Consider the following 16,942-nt stretch of genomic DNA (forward strand, 5'->3'; position numbering starts at 1 on the left):
GCGGCAGGTTCTAGGCACCACGGCCGCAGAACCTTCTGGAAGGTGCAGAGGCCCTGCTCCCTCCGAGGGCTGGAGCGTGACAAACCCCTCAGCCAGCACCAGCCCGACTCTCCTCTGCCCCAGCCTGCGCGGACGCTCCCCCCGTGCCCGCGCTGGGGCTCGTTATTTCTTATTTTCCTTTTTGTTTGCCTTTCAGCTGTCCTTTGTCTTCGCCGAGTGAGAGGGCAGATGTTCCTCAGGGCACAGGTGCGTTTGCACAAAGGGCAGCTCTGAGGTAACCCCCCCCTCGCTGTCGAGGGCGGAAACCACCACTTGACTCTACAGAAGAGTTGAAAAAGAGCGGAATTCAAAATGGCGCCGTCCAGTACCATCAGCACCTCCTTCAACTGTCATTTAAACAAAAACCCGACAGCTCCTGGCTGTCAGCTCCACTGGGGATGACAAGCAGGACCAGGAGCTGCTCCTACGCACCCACCCCTTGCTCTGCACCTGCCCACGGGCTCTGATAATGATGTTAAAACCCCCCAGAGGATGCACTGACCGGAGAAGAATCTGTATTGTACCGCTCCCTTCCTCACAAAAAAGTTGACAAAGCCACTATTCACCCACCAGAAAGCTTTTGTAGGGTGTAGCCCCACCCAGTCCCTGGCCTTACTCGTCCCACGTATGCAGCAACAAAAGTATAATGGATAAAGAGGAAAGCCAACGGTACACACCCGATCAGAACAGGGGCTGTGACTGCTAAAAACCCCGCGGTGAGATCTGGAGCGAGGGAGGGGATGGGGCTCGGCCTCTGCTCCCACCGCGGCAGGGCCGGGCCCAGCGCTCCCCAGTGCCGGGGCACAGGGACAGACTGGAGAGAGCCCAGCGAGGGGCCCCGAGGCGCTGAAGGACGGGGGCATCTCTGCTGTGGGGAGAGGCTGAGGGACCTGGGGCTGCTCAGCCCGGAGCAGGGGAGGCTCAGGGGGTGACTCCGTGTCTGCAAACACCCGCAGGGAGGGAGCGGAGAGGGAGCCCGGCTCTGCCAGCGGTGCCACCGGCACAAAATCAGAAATTCCACCCTAATAGGAAATACACTTTTTCTACGAGGGTGAGCAGGTGCTGGCACAGAGAAGTTGTGGATTCTCCCTCCTCAGAGATCTTCAGAAACCGCCTGGACGTGGCTCTGGGCAACCAGCTCCGGGTGACCCCCCCTGAGCAGGGGGGTTGGAGCAGAGGGACCCCAGAAGTCCCTTCCAACCCCACCCAGTCTGGGTTTCTGTGAATTCTGATGGTAGTGGGTACGGATGAGATGAGGGCAGGGATTGGAGAGGATCGGAGGAAAGAAGTAGGGTAGTACCTGCATTTTACGGCGATGGGCGAGAACCCGCCTGTCTTTCTGGATCTGGATTATAAATTTCAGAGTCTCAAGGTGGTGGGTTTTGCATCAGCACACTCTCACTGTAACAAAGGGGGTTTCTCCCCCTGTGACTGTTTCATCTTTCCATCAGGATGAGCAGCACTGACATCTCTCTGCCAGTTCAGATTCAGATATTGCCAACCTCTAACTCGGGGGTTTCTCCAGCTGGTTGTAAAGAATGTGGCCACCTGCTCCTTGACCACAACTGCGTGGTGGTGGCACACCAGCGTGCACCATACTATCGGTTGTACTTTACAGTTTTACCTCTGATGTGTTTATGAACTAAATGTTGATTTTTATTTCTTAAAGGACCCGTTACTTCTTGTCAGTACAGCAGGAGCGTGGTGTTCCGGGGTTAAAAGTTCTCAGCAATCCGCTCTCTTTTCCCTCCAGCACCATTACAATTACTTAGCACTTAAGACAGGAGGGCTGAATCCAGCCAGCTGTCTTCTGAAGCACACGCTAGCAAATAATCTGGGTTGCAGACGTAATTAAAAAGATAAAAGCTTTCCTTAATTCTTGTTTCACTCAGTATCTTATGTTTTTCCTACTACTCAGAACACTGCTGTCTCCTTCCTGCTGCCTATATTTGCTCATTTAATCTACTTTTTGTAACTTTTCTGACCACAGTGACAACCATGTTTAGGAAGAGGAGGAAGATGTGATTTAGGTCAAACAGCAGAATTCCTCTGGAACTAAAATTAAGCAAAGGTTCACAGAATCCCAGAGTCACTCAGGCTGGAAAAGCCCCTCGGGATCAGCGAGTCCAACCCTCAGCCCGACTCTACAAAGTTCTCCCCTACCCCACATCCCCCACAGCTCATCCCAACGGCCCTGAAACCCCCCCCAGGGATGGGGACTGCCCCCTCCCTGGGCAGCCTGTGCCACTCTCGGACCACTCTTGCTGGGAAACATTTTCTCCTCCTGCCCAGCCTGAGCCTCCCCTGGGGCAGTTTCCAGCCGTTCCCTCTTGTCCTGTCCCTGATCCCCTGGGAGCAGAGCCCAGCCCCAGCCTCTCTGCAATGTCCTGGCAGGAGCTGCAGAGAGGGATGAGGGCTCCCCTCAGCCTCCTCCTCCTCACACTGAACACTCCCAGCTCCTGCCCTGCCTCCTCACAGGATTGATTCTCCAGCCCTTCCCCAGCCTCGCTGCCCTCCTCTGCCCTCGCTCCAGCCCCTCCAGATCTCTCTCGTACTGAGGCATTGAGGATTAGGCATGCAATATTCTTAATCTGATCCAAGCTAGATCAAACTTTAGACAGTTAAATGATAGAATGGTTTTGTTGTTCTCTGGCAACACCTTCTTTTTCCTGTGTGCGTGCAAGGGAAGTTACAACGTGACAGACTGACACTTCTGCTCCTGTGCCCCGGAGCTGAGCTCAGGGAGGAGAGCTGCTCCGAGGAAGATGACCACCATCAGAAGCAGCTTTCTGCCCCGCAGAGAGCCGCAGGAGTGTTCAGTACAAACGGGTATGCTATGCAGACATCAAGGCCTCCAGGTGGTTCCCTGTTTCTCTTTCAGGTTTTCTTTTCTTTTCTTTTCTTTTCTTTTCTTTTCTTTTCTTTTCTTTTCTTTTCTTTTCTTTTCTTTTCTTTTCTTTTCTTTTCTTTTCTTTTCTTTTCTTTTCTTTTCTTTTCTTTTCTTTTCTTTTCTTTTCTTTTCTTTTCTTTTCTTTTCTTTTTTCCCAAACCAATGAGATGAACAGTGAAACTGAGAATATCGTCTAAACTTTGGAACTCACCGGCTCTGACATACTTATTTAGAGGCAGCGGTGGGACGAGGATGCTCGGGTAGACACCTTGGAGCAAGGAAGTGGGGAGTGGGAGAGGAAGAGAGCAGAGACAGGGGATGAATATAAAGGTGGGGGGCAGCTGGTGGGAGCAGCAGCACTGGGAATTCAGAGGTGAAAAGGAGAAGACTGTTAGGCAGGTACGGGCAAAGGCTGGGAAGAGAGGAGAAAAGTAGACAGAGTGCAGGTTGGAAACAGTGTTGGTTTGGAATGGGGGGTGGGTTTGCCCAGATGTCCCTTCCAACCTGTGATTCTGTGGAACACGGACCTGCAGACCAGAGGGAATGAAGAGGAGCCGCTGAGCACGAGAGGCGAAGGAGGGCTGCTCACAACAAACCCCGAATCTGTTTGATCACCCTCCGAAAAGAGAAAAGCCTTTGCAGATGTCGGAGAGAAACGATTGCCAGCCAGGCTTGAAGAGGGATGAGGAAGGGAAAGCAAAGAGTATGATTAATATCTTGACGAATTAGTGAGAAGCAATTTTCTGAGGATCCAAATGAAAGTGGAAGCTTGACTCTGAACTTCAGAAAATCTGCCTGAAGTGACAACACAATCTTACTTCTTTATTGTGGCTGTCGGCAGCAAACGACATCACAGTAACACGGACGCTTCTGTCGAGAAACAGCTGAGTGGGAAAAGAAAGAAGCGAGAAGATTCCCTAGAGCTGGTGTCTCACTTTGACATCAACTCAGCTCTCTCTTGCTGGGAACAGAGCTCCAGTTTATCCAGCTGTCTTATCTCCCCCTGTCGTACTCTCCTCAATGATACGCCCTAATTAGATCCTTCTCTCACTGCAGACCCTTCTCCCAAGGCCAAGGGCATCCCTGTTAGCTGAATGCCACCCCGAGTGCTGCTTCTCGGCTGGAAAAACTCAGCAAAACAGGCTGGGAAAGGTAAATCCTGTCTGGAACACATCGTGACTTCATCTGTCTGTGACAAGCTTCTGTAACCCCTGGACTAGCGTGTCCTCTGACACTTGGTGCATAACTCCTCACAGATTTTTACTTTACTAAGGAGTAAATCTAACCCTGATAAAGCATTTCCTTCCTAAGGCTCATGGAAAACTAAACAACGCAGTTGGGGAAACACCTGCAAATAAGGCACTCAGGGGACTAATTCATCTTGCATTTTTCATTAGGGGAAAGAAATCGTTTGAAGTGCAAACACCTACCCGCTGCACCCCGCGTGCGCACAATTAACACCGTCTACACGACAGACATTGCCCAATCCTGGAAAACAATCAGTCCTCCTCTTTGTCCCCTAACACCCCGCGGAGGCGCAACGCAAAGTCAGTGAGCTCTCCTTCCCCTTCCTCCCTCCGCAGGTACACACACGCTGCACCCACAGAACTCCCTGGAAGGGAAAGCGTGCTGCTCATTAGGGGGAGAGGTCAGTGGATTTAATTCTTTTCCCCAGAACACCTTCCGTTTACTAAAACAGTCTGTAGAAAGCGAAGCACACTCATTAAAAGGTTGGGTGAAAAGAACTAACACCTTACAGCCATTCTCTAATAACCAAAAAAAAAAGTCCAGATACTTATTTAGGGAAAAAAGAAAAATAACTAAATAGCACAATATTTTGAACCACCTTTAAGAGCAGAGCTGTTTTAGCCCAGCCCTGTCTATGAGGCAGCGAGGAAGTCCTGAGTAACTTCCCTGCAGAGTGCAGTTTCACTGAGGTTTACCAGAGGACTAAAATGCCTGCGAGGATGCCCAGGCCAGGTTCCAGACCAGGCTGCTTACCTGTTTGAGTGCCTTCTTGCTGTGCTTCTGGGATGAGGAGATGACTTTGCCTGCCTGGATGGAAGGTGACGGGCAGCCTGACTGAGGAGAGGATGTCTGTGATAGTCTAGATGACACTACAAGAAAAGAAAAATATTTAGAGATACGTAATCCAACCTTTATACATTTCCCTGCAGCACGTTAGCCAGTCCTCACCAGTTCAGATCATCTCACGAGGCTCGTGAAAACTGCGCCTCCAGCAAATGTTCCTTTTTGCAGGAAGAATCATTTCTATTTCCTCCCCACCACCAAGGCAGCTGCTTTCCTCTGAAAGCCAACAGCAATTCCTATGACCCACTTCAGATTTTTCATCTCCTGTCCACCTCTTTATTAATCTTGCAAACAGGTGCTATAAAAAAAACATTGCAGCTTGAGAAATGCTTCGGGTTCACAGCGGTTTAGCCAAGTCAAATCTAACTGGAAACACAGACCCAGGCAACGGTTGTCTTTGTCCGGAACGACCTGCAGTCAGACACCTGATTGATGGCAGTTTCTGATCAGATTAAATCTGAATCCCACGCAGGAGCGGGAAGATAAATGAGATGCAAAGGAAGTGGAACATCACTTGCTCCTTTCTAAAAAGAAATATGGGAATATACAGGATATCCCAGTAAATGAACACATATTCCCAGTGGATGAGCCCAGAGGCTTAAACCTAGTCCGAGCCATATGGAGTCCTAAAGCAGAAGGCTCCTACTTTCAGGTGATTTAGACTTTTAAACCAAACAAACTGGGGATGGGATAATATACTGTATTAATATAGATATTCCTGTTGGCACAGGATACCAAACCACTCTGCTCTGGCAGCAGTGGGTGACAACACGTGGCCAGAGAGGGAAACCATGTGGTCCCCGTCTCTCGTAATCACGGTTTTGCCTCTATTGTCTTGGCAAATATAGAGAGGTGGTTAGAAAGAAACCACCTGACTCACCAAACGTGTGGTCTGTATATGTACCTACGTGTGAATTTGTACAGTGATGCCCACTGCAAGATCAAGGAAATCAAACGAAGAGTAAAAGGAATGTTTGATCGCGGGGAGGTGGGTGGTCACCCCAACCATAAACCAGATTCAGATGTAAAGTGTTTAAATAAATTATTGCTTCCTGAAGCGATTAGTGCTAGAATGCACAAGGCTAAGCTCGTATCCTTCTGCAGCAGGAAGGAGTTAAGAGATAATGACAACAGCTCTTCATTAATGAAGTGTGATCCCGCTCACTACTCCCAGAGGAGGGAAGCTCCCGAAAACACTACAGTAACAGTAAGCATCAGAACGCAGCATTTCAATAAAATGTGTAGAATTTGAAACAACAAATTATAAAAACTAGAATTCCCACACGTGGCGTGGAAATTAAATGAAAAGAGCAAGTTTTTTGGAAGGCACACAGAACAGAGGTGAGGCGGTATCAGACTGTGAACTGTCGTTTAAAACAACAACAATAAGAAGATGTGGTAAGAAACCCGTAATTTGAAAGTCCCTGAGAAGATTACCAAATGCAGATGACACATGCACATAATAAAAGATGACACGGTCACACAGCAAGCAGAATTACCACTTAAAAGGCAAAAAAGAACCCTGATGTTATGCTAAGACCTGGAAAGTGAAGGTTATATCTGTACTTTGAAAGAGCAGTAAGAATGTTTGTAAACTTGCATTTGTGTCTCCATTCGGTGGAAACTGCAGTTTGAGAAGAAGATGCTGGGGAAGATCAGAGTCTGATCAGCACCTGGAGAGGAAAAGCAGATCTCACAAACTCACCAGAGTTCTCTGAGTGCATCGATAAAGAGAACTGGAAGAAAAGAAAGTCTGTTGCTAAGAGTTCACTCACCCTTCCAGAGATTTGCAACAAAAGGCTTCTCAAAATTATTTGGCTATTGTTTAAAAAACAAAGAACTGGCGTAACTGATGCTGGATGGGACAGAAGGCAAAGAACAGAATCAAATGGTAATCGGGCGAGAAATCAGCAAAAATTCTGCAAGGTCACGTACTTAGCAGGGAGGAGTTTAGTGCTTAGTGATAGACTGGAAGTCAGGAAAAGGTAAAATATTAAATATTTAAAGTCAGGGAGAATTGTGTGAAATTCACAGAAATACCAGAGAATCCCAGGATCATCTGGGTTGGAAAAGCCCTTGCAGCTCCCCCAGCCCGACCACGACCCTCCCCCTGACCGTTCCCAACTCCCCCAGACCCCTCAGCGCTGGCTCAGCCCGACTCTTCAACCCCTCCAGGGATCCCGGGGACTCCCCCCTGCCCTGGGCAGCCCATTCCAACGCCCAACAGCCCCTTCTGCACAGAAATCCTTCCTCAGAGCCAGCCTGACCCTGCCCTGGGCAGCTTGAGGCCATTCCCTCGGGGCCTGGCGCTGGGGCCTTGGCTCCAGAGACTCATCCCCCCTCTCTGCCCCCTCCTGGCAGGGAGTTGCAGAGGGCCAGGAGGTCTCCCCTCAGCCTCCTCTGCTCCAGACTGAACCCCCCCAGTTCCCTCTGCTGCTCCTCACAAGACACGTGATATAACCCAGAGAACAAAAGACCAAAAATACCAAGTAAAACATCCAAACAGGAGTAAGTAAATTTTTGTAGCAAAAAGCCCAAGGTACTCATAGAACCTGTAGTAATGTGAGTGAACTGCGTCGCCTCAGGAAAGGGATCCGTTACGGCCGGGAGGTGAATGAAACGGGCAGCAGGATGCTGCTGCGTGTGCGGACGGAAAGATGAAACACGTAAAATCCTGACGGCGTGTCCAGGCTGACTGTCCTGCACAGCGCGGTGCCGAGCGCACCCCGGCGGAATGTGATGGGACTCAGGAAAGCGAAAAAACCGGTTCAGAACATGGAGAACCACCAGGGATATGGAGCTGGCTTATATTATTCCCAAAGGAAGGCCCGTGAGCCAAGCACACGAAGTGAAAGGACGCGGCTCCTGTGGGGGAAGCACCGTGCTGGCAGCCACGGGGCCACCGTCATCCCCCGGCCCGCCCGGGCACAGCAGAGCCTTCGGCCTCGCTCCTGCACCAGCCAGGGGCCTGCCCAGGCCACCGCTGCTGCAAACACAACCCTCGGCTGGCCAAACGCCCTTCTCGAACTAATCCTCGCTCCTAGCTGGTGAAGACAAAGAAAAGACAAGTGGGGTTTAACATTTCAGACCCAGGCAGAGCGACAGATTGACTGTTTCTCGTTTTGAGACATTTGAATAGCAGGAACATAAACCACATCCTCTTCGAAGCCTATCGCTGCTGAAACTGCAAGTTCTGTGTGAAATAGAAACACCGAGCCAAATACAGGCTCCTCTCCTCCAGCCTCATATTCTATTCACATTTTAATTTTGATGCTGTCTGTGAATAAAGGAGTATTTTAAAACCAGGAACGGCAGCGCAGGCTAAAACCCACACCTGGGAAGACAAACCCATCCCCGGAGCTGGTACAATAAAGCTGCACGATGATTTTTTGTGTGTCCTCGGTGCCACAACGGCTGCTGTGTTGGTCTGACAGCTGCGACCACAACAGCTTCTCCAGAACAGGCAGGGGAACCCAAGGAAGCCAAGTCACAGCTGCCTGAGCTCAGCTGCGCGCCCCCGAAGCGACGCGGGGGATGGCTGGGAGGATAAGCCCTGAGAACACATCGCTTATGTCGAACCCCGGAGCTCTCGGAGAGGTGACATCCCTGCAAGAACTCTGCACGCAGCCAGGCCGAGGTGTAGCACAAAGACGTGCACCTGTAGAAAAATCCCATAAGGACGATGTTTGACAAGGTTGAGTTTGTTTCCTTTTGGTTTAAACAGAATTTCAGTAAAGTCAGTTCTGTTTTCACTTCAGGCTTTGTTATAATTTGAAAAATATGTGGAGCTGAAATGAGACCTCTTGGCGCCCTTAAATCCTATAAGAGGCTTTCAGAGAAAAGCTGCAGAAATCGGTACAGGAAGCAGCGCGTCCCGTAAGGCAGCAGGTTTTAAGATACTCGGTGTTTCTGTAAGGATTTCCTCAGCCAGCTAAAGATTAGGGAAGATTGTGAGCCAGTACCCGACAGAAACGAGTTTCAGTAGAATCCCCTGACCCCAAGGGGCACACGAGGGATGGGATGGAGACATCCCCTTGCTAACAAGCGGGAAGGACAGAAACGTGACTGAGGGGCAGGGACAGAAAACACTGGGGTACTGGGGAGTTCTGGCTCGGGGGAGCAATTCAACATATCCCCCTCCACAGCCGGGACGGCGAAAACCCCGCAACCCCGCAGGCTTGGCCCGAAGCTGCCACGGCAGCTGGTTCCTTCCCGAGGTTTCATCGTTTCCTGGTGGCGGTTTGGCTGCGAGGGGAGTTTGCCAGGTGAAATTTTAACAGTTCTCTAAGATTAAAATCGATGAGGTAAAGTGGAACATGTGTCAGCCAAAGCCCACGAACCCTGCCTTGTTAGATAACCTGAGGATGGATCCGATACAGTCCCATGTTCCAGCTGCAGGGATAAATGCTGGCGGAGGATCCGTCTGCAGCCACTTACAGCTGGGATCTGTGGGACAGACTCCTTTACACTTCAGGCTTCTTACATGAAATGTCACTGACACAAGGGCATTTCTTCCGAGAACTGAAATTATAACAGAACTTTAATTACGTTAAAGGTCAATTAAATTAGAAATTTCAGTCTGGCAAGATCTGATCTGTTTTACAAGGTACTGGGTTTTCTTGAGACTTGCAAGCTCTAAACCATCGGTCAGTCAATTCCCTTGTACACATCTGTAAAGAAATGGTGCTAACCGCAGCAAAGAGAAATAGTTGGATTTGTTTAACGATAATTTCATTCGTTTAGAAAAACTGCAGTAGCTTGCTGCAAATATTAAACACAGGGTGTAGCCTGGGGATCCTTCTAACAGAAACTGTAACACTCTAGAGTTTCATCACGCCGCTGCCTCGTGTCTTTGCTTCGTCGAGTCTCTACTGGGTAATGCCGAGGCTTTTCTGCTTGGGTGAAGGAATGCACTGATCAGCCGCAGCCTCGGGCAGCACGGCTATGAGAAACACATCGAGAGCGTGGCCAGAGAAGGGCAACGGAGCTGGGGCAGGGTCTGGAGCACAGGTCTGCTGGGGAGCGGCTGGGGGAACTGGGGGGGTTCAGTCTGGAGCAGAGGAGGCTGAGGGGAGACCTCCTGGCCCTCTGCAACTCCCTGCCAGGAGGGGGCAGAGAGGGGGGATGAGTCTCTGGAGCCAAGGCCCCAGCGCCAGGCCCCGAGGGAATGGCCTCAAGCTGCCCAGGGCAGGGTCAGGCTGGCTCTGAGGAAGGATTTCTGTGCAGAAGGGGCTGTTGGGCGTTGGAATGGGCTGCCCAGGGCAGGGGGGGGAGTATTTAACAGACGTGTAGAAAGTGGCACTTAGGGACAGGGTTTAGTGGTGGCCTTGGCAGCGTGAGGTTAACGGTTACACTCAATGACCTCAAGGTCTTTTCCAACCAAAACGATTCTAAAAACTGAAGTGTGATTTGACCACCCGGCCGCTGTACCCGTGTGCCACATCGTGTGTCTCCCCAGAGTTTCAGCGGCGATGGTGGCAGGAACAGCCCGCGCCCCCCAACACCCCGGGACTCAGATCCCACCACGCACTCGCTGGGAGGGGCTCAAGGCCATCCCACCCCCAGAGCAGCAGCACTAAGGCTCATCGTTCCCATCTGGTGCTCGGTACCAGCACGAGACTGAAAATAACAGAAAGGTGAAGATGCTCAAAATACTTTTACTTTTTTTTTTTTTTTTTTTGGATGTCTCCTCTGGCACAGGTTATTTCCCTTTTAAGGTGTGAAAGTAGCAGGATATTCATTTGAAATCCCACTGGCTTCCAGCACACACCCCCTCACTTGCCTCCTAAGATGATATTTAATAATATTCCGGCTAATGTTTGTCTGCCACAAACTGCCAGATAAACAACAGCGAGAAAATACATCATCACAGCTGATCCTGCAAAATTTTGGGGCAGCAAAACTGACGGCACAACCGTAACGTCCCTTTCAGCTCAACACATCTGTCAGACAGAACTACAGCGATCTTTGCTCATCCAGGCAGTAATTAACCTTTTGATTTATTGCCTTCTCTTCCCTCAGCACTGCCGGCCGCAGGACGGGGCTGTTCAGAGCACGGAGGATTGAGCCAGCGCAGGGAAACACCTGGAGCGGCGCTGAGCCAGAGAGGAGGGGACCGAAAAGCAGAGGGAGATCTTACACCGAAACAACGGGGATGATGACAGAACTCATATTTTTTTGGCAGGCACTCAGGCAATTGTTAAATCAAGATAAAGGTTTTCTTAAGCTGATGTAGCAGAAATGACTGCTGGGATTCTCAGGCTGGTTTCAGCAGAGGTGCAGGGGACACTGCTGAAGAAAACAAGCATAAAGAATGACCGTGCGTTTACACAAGGGCTATTTCAGCAGCTCCAAAAGAGCTTCTTGGGGTCATCTGGCTTAAGATCAGCCTTGGCAGTTCACTTTACCAAAAACTGGCATATAGATATCTTGAAGAACGGGCTAACCGTTTAACAGCATGAAACAAAATAAAACATTAAAGATGTGCTCGCAGTAAAGTTACATCTGCAATTGTGGGAGGATTTGGGAGTCAAAACACTTTGAAATGAGAAAAAAAAAAAAAGAACACGTAATAATTTGCAAAACTAAAACTGATCTGATAAGAGTCTTTTGCTTGAGCTATGGATGAAACCAAGGTACCCAGATGCTGCTAGTGTGAACACACCGCAGGGGCCCTGTGTTTTGGCACTGCAGCAGGCTCCGCTCGCCCGCCGGCGCCTGGAGCCGTGGGGTTTGGCTGGACCTCTCCTCCTTTATCTCCTCGAGAACAGAGCTAATGATATTTTCAAATATACTATGCAAGGAAAGAAGCTCTCATCTTTGGGTAAGCAGAGTCAAACGATTTTGGAGCAATGAAATAGTTCTGCCGAATTTATACTTCGAGCATTAGATAAAAAAAAAAAAGTCTAGCAGGAATAAAGGGTTAACATCTTCAGGAGCATCACTTAACAAGCTGCGGTGGCTGCAGGCGCCACAGAGATCCCTGCCATGGCACGAAGGGGCAACGCGCCCTGGTAAGAGTCGTTCCACCCATCAGGGCTCTGAAATCTGTAACCCCGCTGGCAGCGGCAGTTTGATTTATTACTTGGCGCAGAAGCAGAGCCCTTCCGTGAGGTCTTCAGGCACGAGATGTTGACTCTCTTGACCCAAAGGCACCCGACCGAGGCCCGAGCGTGTCCCCCGGCTGCCCCAGCCCTGCGCCCGCAGCAGAGCTCGGTGCGAAGCCCCGCGGGCACCCGCACTAGGTACTCACCGCTGCGTCCCGGGGAGGAGCTCCGAAGTAGGAGCTCTGCTGGGGTTTTGTCTTTGATTTTGTTTGGGCTTGGGCGAGTATAATATGAAAAGAAATGAAAACAGTCGATCCAGAGTTCCTGCTCAAGGGGTTGCCTGCATTTCCGTGGGGTTGTCTGCGTCAAAATCTACACATTCCAAAGGAAAAGGCTGCACTTCACTCATTTGGAAGGCAAGTACAGTCAAGCTGAACTAAAAATACAATACCCCCCCCTTCAACTATGTGCAGTCATAAGCTTAAAATAACCCAATTTTAAGCAGCTAATGGGATCCAGATGTAGTACATGAAAAACTTCTAGTGAAAGCCATTAAAACACGTTTTGAGAAGCACAGAAATGTCTCTGGTTAATCCAGCGCCCTTCTTGTCAACAGGTATGCAGTCTACCAGCACGAGGATGGGAACTCGACCTTGAATTTGTATCAAAACAATATCACACTTACGAGGGAGACAACCATTTTAAGAGTTCTCCCCCACATGACTGTTCCTCACTGAAATGAAGGAAGAAATAATGCCCAAAAATACCGTCCAATTGCAACTTCCCGGAACTCCCCCTCCTGCACTTACCCCGGGTAAAGCTGCAACTTGTACTGCTCTGACGAGGATTACACATTCCTGTTATCAGATTATGTTTTTATGAACAGAAAGATGATCAACTCTTTGCTTCACTTGGAGAGGCTGGAGTGTATCTTGCACTGGCAGCTCTGAGAAAACAAACGGAAGGACTCAACCAGTCCGTGTCTCACATGGCTCCACGTTCCGGTGATCTCACCTAAGCTCTCCACCCTCTTTCTCTCCCAATTTAAAGCTTTCTTGGAGGAAATGTATTCATACAGGCTTTCCTTGTTACCCTGGGCAGTTCCTCCACTCTGGGAAAGGGCATCAGTTAAACACCGACCAACACCTTAAGAAGGAGAAAGGAAAGACGCAGCTCTACAGCTCACGGCTCCAGGGAAGGAATCACGTTGGTGCCAAGCAGCTCTCACCAAGCAGCGTAACACCACGTGGAGTACTGGATCACTTAGAGCCAGGTCTGACAGCCTGAGCTGCCAACAGCAGCCAAAGATTTCACATCAAATACTCAAGCTGCTGGGGCTCGCTGGGACACAGGACCGAGCTGTGGAACCCTCCAGCCCATCAACATTATAAATGTTTCAGACAACATCTCTGGCATAAAGCCTTATCAGCTACGGAGATCTCCCAGTTCACAAACCCCAGGCTTACCCAAATGACACAAAAGTAGTTCTGGTTTCAACCCAGGCACGGGGAAGGCGCATGACTACGTTTATTATTCGCAGCACATCTAGGAACACCAGCCACAAACTGGAAGACCCGGCTGCAGACAGTGTGTGCAAAAGGAATGAGAAGTCCCCAACCCAGCAGGCTCAGAATCTAATTATAAAACAAAGGAAACAGTAAAAAGAAATGCTCAGTAATTTGTACCCCTATCACTTCCTAAGCTTCAGCGTTTTCAAGTTTTCTGGAGGACACATGGCGATGACCAAGGCAGACAAAGGCACAGCTCCTTGGGTGGTCAAGAAGTCAAATCATGATCATCAAAATGTTCTGAATTTAGAGACATTTTACTGATCCAAACAATGTTTTTTCAGCTGTTGTACTGGAAGGAAGAAGAGAAATAAAGTATTTTACATAAACTCATTAAAAAATTACAGCTGTAAGTGCTAATTACCTCAACTGACATCAAATTAACCAACATCAATGAGTCCCTCTGTTGTTTGTTGGGTTTTTTTGGTTAAAAACCAAACAGTATAGCAGACGTGTGCCTTTAGGAAGAAGTCCAGACTGTGAGGGTGACTGATAAATGTGAGTTATTCACGCCACGGTAGCCCAGGTAGCCGACAGAGGCAATCATTCATCCCCCATGCTGATGTTTATCCCAATACTCACTGAAAGCCACCTGACCGCTGACCTTGGCAGCTGCCCCTGTCCGGGCTCAGCACATTACTGCAAAGATTTCAGTGTTTGCTTTTTACTTTACTTAAAACACAAGTTCCTCTGTCACTTCCCTCTTCCCTAAAAAACACCTTTAGAGCTCAAAGACCTTAGCAGTTCACCTAAACTTCTCTCCTCTTGCACGCTGAGAAGCAGAAGTGAAGTTATTCAGGTCAAGGCTGGTTGGGTAAAAGCGAGATTTGAATCTTGCAGCCGCACAGCAGAGGCAGGTGCTCATGTTTCTGGTGACAGCACACAGGTACTTCAGGCCTGTCCCGCAGGTCACCACATCAGCAGGGGAGAAAAACTGTCCCAGGTTGTCAAGCAACATCTGTACCGCCTCATGGTAAGACCGAAAGAGAGAAACAGGGCACGGTGAGGGAAAGCACGGGGCTGGGGGGGCTGTTGCCTTCACAGTCACCCACCCGGCAGAGCAGGGGCAGCGGGGTGACTCCTGCCCCGAGGCTGCTGCAAAGGGGGGTCACACGAAGGCTTCTGCACCCCCCGAGGGCATCCGACACCAACGATGTCAGCCCTGAGAGGCCGATGACACCCTCGAAAGGGAGAGTGAGCGGGATGTGGCGACCCTGTTCTGCCAATTATCAGGCCTGGCCTAAAGGGCACAGCCAGCATAAAGATGAACCAATAACCAAATTGCATTTGATACCAAAGGGTCAGTCCATGGGTGAGCGCTGGGGGTACAGACAAGTCAGTCAGGTTATACCTAACCGACATCAATCCCACTGACCCCAACGGCACCGCACGACCAGCAATGGGTGGGGTAAATGGTGACACGCAGTCTGCCAGAGAAGGGACGGGAGACAACCAGGTCACCGAGCCAAACACACCCGACCAAGGAAGCCCCACACTGAATCTCCGCACAGCCCGCGTTTACAACAGCCAGACCTGCCCGGAGCCCAGTCCCGGGGGGGCGGGAGGTCCTTCCCCAGCAGGGAACTCTGCCCAGGGCGTCCCCCTCACACACAGACACTGCCCCTCCTGCCAGGGGTCCCAGCTGTTCTCCCTGCTGGGACCCCTGACCTTGGGTTACTCACTGCGGGACCCCTGGGGCTCCTTTACCCCATGGCTCTGGCTGCCAGGCCAGAGCACCCTGGGGGGAGCCTAAAGGGAAACTCACCCCCCTTGGGAAGGGCTGGGGGGATCACCCAGATGTCAGCCTGAATTTGGGGCTGGGGGTGAAACCCCAGCATTGCAAACCCCCAGGGAAAACTCCTTGTTAGGTGGATGGTTTTATAGGATACAAAACGGGGAGAACATCTGTATTAAAGCGAGGGGAGACAGGAAAATCTGAGCGTACCAGTGTAAGAATTATTTTGGAACAGGCCAGTATTTTATGCTCTTGTACCAGAAAAGCTTCCAGCACTAACATGCAGGTGCTCAAGCAGCCGGTTTTCACCCACCTGACAGCATTCCCTTTCCTGCTGTCCTTTTGCTGCTCTGCTTGAACACAGCACCTGCTCCGAGGAGCATCCGAGAGGATCCTTGCCATTCCCGGCAGGTATTCTCTTTGGATCTCAGAATCAGGAGGTGGTTCCGAGTCCTTTAGGAGAAAAATTTACAACCTCTAGAAGAGATGTAGAGCTGGGTAAGGGCAGGGCAGGCAGGACACAGACCTCGCCGTGCCAGCACCTCCTGCCGTCACCCAGGGACACACCGAAGGGTCTTCTCCCTTCCCTTTCAGGTATTCAATTAAAAGAGGAGCCTGGAAGGTATTTCTGTGTCACACGTGCGAAGGAGGAGAGAGATCACTTGTGCAACTAGCGCTGCGCTCGGGCTGCACGGCCCGCGAGAGGAAACGCGGGCAGACCCGGCCACCTCCGGCGCACGGAGCACTTGGCAGCAATACAGACACAGTCACGCAAAACCCGGCATCCTGTGCACGCGAGATTCGGCCTTCGCGAAGACTTTTTTCTGCTACACCCTCAAAAGCAAGGATGTGAATTTAAGCCCCGCATCAACGAGGCACCGCGGAAGCAGGAACTGATCGACTGAGGAGCCGGGAGCGTCGCAAACGCCGCCCTCGTCCTTCTAAAACCTTCCCCCCCCCAACACGGCTGCAGCAACAGCCACAGCAGAGAGAAAACCAAGAGAAAACACGGAGAGAAAACAGAGAAACCCATTTACTCATCTGACACCGCAGCAGGGCGTTTGCGTGCGTCAGTCACTGGGTTCCCAGGAATGCGTGGTTTAAAAAAAAAACCAAAACAACAGAAATCGCCGCGCAGACACAAAAAAGGCACCGATGGCACTTGCTGGTGAGCACGTTTTCAAGCAGTGCCACCTCCCTGAAGAGCTTGTCAGCACCCACAGCTTTACCTCATGGGGTCCCAAGTGTGAGATGCTCACAGAGCTCAAATCGCTGTGTTCTTAGTAACTATTTTTAAGAGAATCCAATCATTCTGTGACTCATTCTCTACGGGAGTATTTGCTCTGAAGAAGTGACACACCTGCAACTGAAATACGCCCCGTACAACTTTGTGCCTCATAAAACAACCCCCTCCGGGCAGCATACGGTTGGGAAAACACCCTGTAAGTTACCTGGAAGATTTTTCTTATGCTTCTTTACAGAATCCTTCAGTAAAACACCTTTTTTGAGTGTCACCTGTGACTGTGACTGAAGACACGTGTGTTCCTGAGCCAGGACAACGTATCTGGAGCAC

At 50.3% G+C, this 16,942-nt stretch overlaps 1 protein-coding gene across 1 annotated transcript in view; it reads right to left on the bottom strand.

The window, feature by feature from the left end:
- Positions 1-16,942, bottom strand: part of ASXL2 (ASXL transcriptional regulator 2) — a 123,431-nt gene that overhangs the window by 23,859 nt on the left and 82,630 nt on the right. Inside the window, exon 5 of the mRNA XM_074895290.1 lies at positions 4,931-5,046. Coding sequence (XP_074751391.1) covers positions 4,931-5,046 — 116 coding nt within the window. The remainder of the gene's footprint in view (positions 1-4,930; positions 5,047-16,942) is intronic.

The sequence above is a fragment of the Athene noctua genome, chromosome 1, assembly GCF_965140245.1.
Source record: "Athene noctua chromosome 1, bAthNoc1.hap1.1, whole genome shotgun sequence".
NCBI classification, from domain to species: domain Eukaryota; kingdom Metazoa; phylum Chordata; class Aves; order Strigiformes; family Strigidae; genus Athene; species Athene noctua.